Source organism: Gossypium arboreum, chromosome 4, assembly GCF_025698485.1.
Source record: "Gossypium arboreum isolate Shixiya-1 chromosome 4, ASM2569848v2, whole genome shotgun sequence".
In the NCBI taxonomy this organism is placed as follows: domain Eukaryota; kingdom Viridiplantae; phylum Streptophyta; class Magnoliopsida; order Malvales; family Malvaceae; genus Gossypium; species Gossypium arboreum.
The window spans coordinates 11,708,020-11,714,751 of NC_069073.1; the positions used below are offsets into that span (position 1 = coordinate 11,708,020).

The 6,732-nt window shown below is 33.1% G+C and overlaps 1 protein-coding gene across 1 annotated transcript; it reads right to left on the minus strand.

Moving 5' to 3' along the window:
• Nucleotides 1-2,800: 2,800 nt before the first annotated feature.
• Nucleotides 2,801-6,427, minus strand: LOC108457844 (serine/threonine-protein kinase STY13-like). Its single transcript, XM_053027141.1, has 5 exons — nt 5,605-6,427; nt 4,154-4,275; nt 3,631-3,996; nt 3,407-3,541; nt 2,801-3,324 (listed from the first exon to the last, which is right to left on the minus strand). Exons 1-5 carry the CDS (start codon nt 5,897-5,899, stop codon nt 3,118-3,120), a joined length of 1,125 nt encoding a protein of 374 aa, XP_052883101.1. The 5' UTR covers nt 5,900-6,427; the 3' UTR covers nt 2,801-3,117.
• Nucleotides 6,428-6,732: the final 305 nt, after the last annotated feature.

Here is a 6,732-nt window from a genome sequence, read left to right on the forward strand (position 1 = left end):
TTTGTGAAAAACTATGTGCCTACTTTTCAAAACTTACATTTTAGGAGATTGACTACTGATAAAAAATGTTTGCGTTGTGGCCAGTTGTGTGAATATTTAACTCATGTTGCTCGGGATTGTTTGTCTACTGCACAGGTTTGGACCATGTTAGATATCCAATGGCCAAGGTTAATGGCAAATACGAATTTTAATAAGTGGTTGGGTTGGTTGTTGGAGAATTCAGATAGTAGCAAACAAGGGGTGATTGCCACTACTATTTGGGCACTTTGGTTCTCTCGAAATAAATTTGTACATGAGAGAAAGATACAAAGTTCGGAGGAGATTGTTACCTTCATTAGGGGCTTCGAATTGAAGTATTGGAGTAGTGCTGTGAATTTGAAGCATCCTCAGCCGAGAGCCTTTGTAAGATGGATGCCTACTCCGCAGGGGTAGGTGAAAGTTAATGTTGATGCAGGACTGTCAGTTGCCAAAAAAAGAGCAGTTTCAGGTTTTATTATTAGGAATGATGAAGGTTAGATAATGGAGTCGGGGTTTCAAGGACATAACTTGGTTCGTGCAGTTGTGACTGCTGAAGCGCTTGCTGTAATTAATGGTCTCCAATTTGCCCTGGATTTAGGTTTCACGAAGGTTATTCTTGAGAGTGATTCGAGATTGGTTGTTCAAAATATTCAACAACTGAGCGAGGATTATTCGGAATCTAGACCGTTTACCTGGGATGCGAAGAATTTGGTGAGGAAATTCAATTCCTGTCGGTTTCAGTTCATTGCGCGAGAAAGGAATGGAGCAGCGCATGCAATGACTGTTAAGGGTATGCGAACCGAAAGAGATTCGTTCTGGGTTGAAAACGCGCCTTTGAAAGCTTTGGAAGTGGCCGATTCAGATCGTCAGAGTATTCGACCACCATAATTTCTTCTCTGAGGTTTTGCTTGAGTTGAGAAAATTCGACATAAGGGTTGCCTGTCTCAACTGTTTCTTTTCTGGGCGATTCATTGCCGGAGTTAGGAAGATTTTGCCGTTTATTTGTGGGGTTTTTTAGACATGAAATGTGCCTGGGAGTTGCTGGTTGAAGAAGATGGTGTTTCCTCAGTTTTCTTTTGTGTTTTTTTTTTTGTCGATTGTTTTTGTTTGTTTGGTTTTGTGTTTTGATGTGGACTTCTCTTGTTAACTTTTAGACCTAGTAATAAACAGACTAATTTCAAAAAAAAAATGAGTTTGGGCAAAAAAAAAAGACTTATTTAGAAAATAGGTCATGCCTAAGGTAAGCTTTTTTTAACCTGGGCTCGGACCGGTCTGAATTTACAAAAAAGAAAAAAATTCTACTATTTTGTTGTCATTTCACTATTATATTATTATTATTTGGTTGTTATTGTTTGAATATTGTATAATTCTTGTTTTATTGTTAATTTTGCTAATATTTTTGAGGCATTTGCTTGTTAAGTTATACCTATTTTAGTGTTATTTAAGTATAAATTTTTAAAATTTATTTTTAATTTATTGGAAATTTTAGTGTATTTGATGTATTATATTTTTAAATATTATTTTATATAAAATAATATAAAAATTCTTAATACAAGTGAACCGACTTTGGGTTTTAACTTTTTATTTGAGTCAGGGTCGGATGTTCAAATAAGTTGAAATTTTGTTATAACTTGGCCTATGACCACTTAAAGAATGATGACATATTCAATGATGTGGGAAAAATTGCCACATTTCATTCATTTATTGGTATGATGCTATGTCATTAATAGTGTCAAGGGTAAGTACCATTTTAATAAACGAAATTAAAGTACAAGTATGAAAATAAATAAATTGTAAGCAGCACGTTGATAATTTTAACAAAGTATAGGGATAAATTTTCCCATTATCCCTATTCGTAATAATGAAAGTACAATGCATTACCAACTGGAACATTTACAATCTCTACGCTTACCGTGGGTTTTATCCCTAGCCACTTACAAATCGATCAATACAAACTTTCTTATTTTGGTTCTAAACTTCCAATAAAAATGATGAATTTAGGATTGAAAATTGAAGAAAACAAATACAGGCACATCATAAATAAATATAATTTTACTTTTCAACGCTATTGGTTGAAGTTGTGAAAATATTTAAAAATTCAATTATGTTGTTAGTATTTATATTCTATATATTTTCTGAATTTTAAAATTTTAGTCATATTCAAACAGTTTGTTACATTCAATTAATAGCCCTACATTATTCGTGTAACTTTAAATTTAGTCTCTATTCTTTAATTGGATCATTTTAAGTTTTTATACTTTTGAATTTTAAAATTTCAATCTTAATACAAATTATAATTGTTAATCCATTAAATAAATTTTAATGAATAATATGTAAAAATAACAAGCTAACATGTTATTACACATATGATAATATATTTGGCGACTTAATGAATTTAGCTATTATCATCTGACGAGGATTGATATTTTAAAATTTAAGAACTAAAAGATCAAATTAAAATAAAAGTACTAAATCTATAGCTTTCATAAAATATAAAGACTAATAGCAACGTTTAACTTTTAAATGACCTATGCCATTGATAATTATAATAAATCAATTAATTTGAAGAGTTTGTGAATAATAGTAATTGATGATTAAATGACAAGATAATAATTCCAACAAATATTAAGTAATAATGCGGGTTTCGAATCTTGAAAGAGATAATATTATTGAAAATGAAGATAAAAATCTCAGATATAAGACTGTAATAATAGTATACTTTTAGCTGTTTTAATTTATAAGGCATAAAATTTTAAGTTAATTAAAGTAAAAAGTATATGAATTTCATTTTGAGAAAGCGAATTATATTTTATCTCATACTGTAAAACATATAAAGTTATAAGCAGAAATTAAGAAAAGAAAATATGAAAAATCAAAATTGTTTAAGAGCCAAGACCTGGACTTCCAATGCCTTCCGCCTCTGTTTCCATTATCCAAAAGAGACGTATGGATTAGCAAAGCTTTACAAAATGGATGTTGGAATAGCAGATATTGAACCCCACAACTTTCTACTTTCATCAGCTCTTACTTTCCAATTCAAATGAAATATATGAATAAATTGGAATGTTACTTAGCTCTGCTACCATATTTAATTCAATATCAAGGTCCGCGGTATCTCCGGAAACACAAACAACCTTGAGTTTGATCATGCGGAATCATGCCTCCGCCTTTTGATGTGTCAATCGCCTCCAACATCGACACCACTTCGTCCATCTCCAGCCGTTTGTCGGGGTTTGCATCCCAGCATCTTTTCATTACATTTGCAAGAGAACTTGGACAGCAACGAGGTATCTCCGGCCTCAGATTCTGCAGTTTAAAGTTTATGTTATTGCAATCAACATGAATCAACTTAGGCTATAATGTTTGCAAGGGAGATGGATTCATTTACCTGACGGACGACAGCCGATGTCACTTCCGAGAAGCTAAGATCAGGATACGGCATGTCACAGCAGTATATCTCCCATAAGCAGATACCGAAGCTATACACATCACACTTCCTATTGTAGGGATTGCCGTTAAGGACCTGTCCCGAATTTAGGCTATTTCAATTCATCAAGTGGGGAGTGACTGACTGCGAAACTCTAAAGAAAAGCATATATTTAAGTTGTATACCTCTGGTGCCATATAACCAAGTGTTCCAGTCTCTCCGGTCATGTCATTAGGGTTCGAAGCCTCGAGTCGAGCAACCCCGAAATCAGCAATCTTTACGGTACGCGTCTTGTCCAGAAGCATGTTTTCTGTCTTGACATCTCTATGGACAATCTTTTGGGAGTGAAGATAGCTCAACCCTCGTGCAAGATCTAGAGCCAATTGAATGACTACTTTAAAAGCCAACTTCCTTCTCCTATTCTTTATCAAGTAGGATTTCAGTGCACCCCCAGGACAATATTCCACAATAACACAACAATTTGGCATGCCAATTTGACCATTTTCCGTCTGTATGTTCAGGTCCGATGAGCCCATTGTCGCCCCTATAAACTGCATGGGTTAAAGACAAATAAATATAATGCATAATGATTCATCTATAACGCCATATTGATCGATAACATCCATATTAGGATAAGAGTGTGGAAAAGATTAAAGAAACTGAGAAAAAAAAAAAAGAGGGGAAAAGATAGGAGAAAATAAATGTTACCTTTGTTACATTAGGATGATTAAGCTTATGCCACACCGCAACCTCTTGAGTAAAAGCTGCTCGAAGTGAAGCTATTTCGGCCTCGGATCTGTGACCCTCTTCTCCCCAGTCAAGAAGTTTAACTAAGCATAATGGAAGTCCGCAATGTTAACGAGGAGCTTTAAATTTTCTGGCTTTTTTTTTATCTCCAAAAAGTATTATGATTAAAAGTGCACATCAATAATAGATTAGCACACATTTGGTTGCTTAATATATAGAAGGGAAAAACTCATTCAAGTTATAGGTGTATGCATTGGAATAGTTGTTCTTCCCTTTTGCTTGCATTTTCTCAGCAACCAAACAAACGGAACATTTGTAATAAGATTATCCAAACAGAAACTGAAAATCTAGGAAACATTTGATCCCAAAAATCAACTCCGCCACTGCAAACCTTAGGCAACCTCTTTGATATAAATAACGGTACTATTAATATTGAGAAACTGTAATTTTTGGTCAATGACGGAAGAAGAACATTTGTGTTGCTCGGACTTCCATTTTGGTTCAAGTACTATGTTGGTCGGTAACATATTCAGACATGAATCTGAGGTATGAGCTTCGACAAAACTTGGAAAGTTTAACACGCAACACCCAAGTCCGAGTAACCTATAAGAACACTAGCCCTATGAAGCATCAACCTCCTCGTACCGCTGTCCTACACGGACATGCAGATACGTACCGGACACGCCAAAAAAAAAAAAATCGGACACTGTCAAGACACGTATCAAAAAGCATAATAGTTAAAATTTTGTGAGACCCGTTATTTTATTTGGAATATATTCGATACATTTCTTTTTTATAATAATATAACAAAATATTAAAAATTAAATATATAAAAACATAGATTATAATTTTTAAAAGAATAAAAAAGTAAATTATCAGTGTAATAAATACTAATCCTATTTATGATTATTAATATTTTAATTAAACAAATATTATGAGGATAATCTATATAATATTTTCCTAGTTAATTTACTTTTTATTATTATTAAAAACAAATTTAGTTATGAAATATTAATTATTTTATTTAAAATTAAACATTATAATGTTAAAATATATATATTTTAGAAGTAGCATATTGCTATATCCATGCCGTAGCAGTAGCAAAATGAAACGACAGTGGTTATTGTGAAACACACAGTATCATTTTGATGAACCTTCCCAACCAAAGGGGCCTAAAGTAATAACATAAGCTTGAGTGCCTAATGCATATCAACACATTTATGAGGCCTACAAAGTTGATTTTGGAGGAAACCAAAAGTATACCAGAAAAAGAAAGGGGGTGAAATGTAGAGTTTGATGATCAAAACCAAGTGTTTCAATTCAAACAATAAATGGATACAGAAAATCAAATCTTGAGCATATAATAAAAATAAAAAATATAAAGAGAGAGAGATGGGAAATGGTGAAAATACCAGCAACATCTTGGCCATCATACATCCCACGATGAACGGTTCCAAAAGTGCCACGAGCTATAACACTTTTGATGATAAGCTTAAACGGATCAATCTCCCACTCTTGTCTTCTCCCAGTGTTGCTAGGTCTCAGCTGTCCGCCGCCTTCCTCTCCTTCATCTTTCCTGTTGTTCTTGTTCTTCTCCATCGTCCATGCTCTACTAAGATGCCTCTGAAGTTGCTCATCCAAGCTCTTCAGATCTATCTGATCTGCTCTTACATACCCTCCTCCCCCGCTCTCACTTTTCTCCTTCATCTTCACACTCCTCCAAAACAGAGAAAGGAACAGTCTTTTAAAACTATTAGCTTTTTTCAACTATTCCTGATTCTGGGTATCTCTCCAAAATCTACACTAAAAACTACAACTCAATCATAATCTTAAATAATATTTTATATATATATATATGAAAAGAAATAAATGAAAGAGAGTTGTGTTTTTTTTTGGGGGGTTATTGTTTATTGGTTTCTTTCAAACTCGCAAACAGCCATGTGGGCACATGGATTACTGCCTGAAGACGACGTCTGTTGTTGTGACCCACTTACGGTGGTTTCTTTGTTTCTGTATCGGCTGCTTCTTCTTCTTCCTCCTGCTTTGTATTTTTTTATGCATTTATGGGATTCACGGTCGTAATTTATGTAGCTTTGTTTTAAATGGGGGTTTATTTCTGGTTGTATATGCAAGTCCAACCCAACTGTCCCTTTCAAACAGCCTACTTTCTACACTGCCAATTTTCTCTTCTCATCAATGACGTCATTGGACTATCCTCTACCTCTATTCCTAATCTAATACAATACAGTATTTTTCTTATATATACAGGGTGGGATGAGTTTACACTTTTTAAATTCGTGTTAAATAAATGTGGGAAAAAATTTAATTAGTGTTTCATATAAATTAATACTTAATATAATATTTATATTTAAATATTTTACTTCCTTAATGTCATTTTTAATCAGATTATTAATTCAAATTAAATAAAAAATTCTTTTAAATTATAACTAACATTTTAATACTTAAATTTAAATATTTTATTTATATTTAAACATTTTATCGAGTTATGCCACTTCCAAGTTACCAACTCAATTATGAAA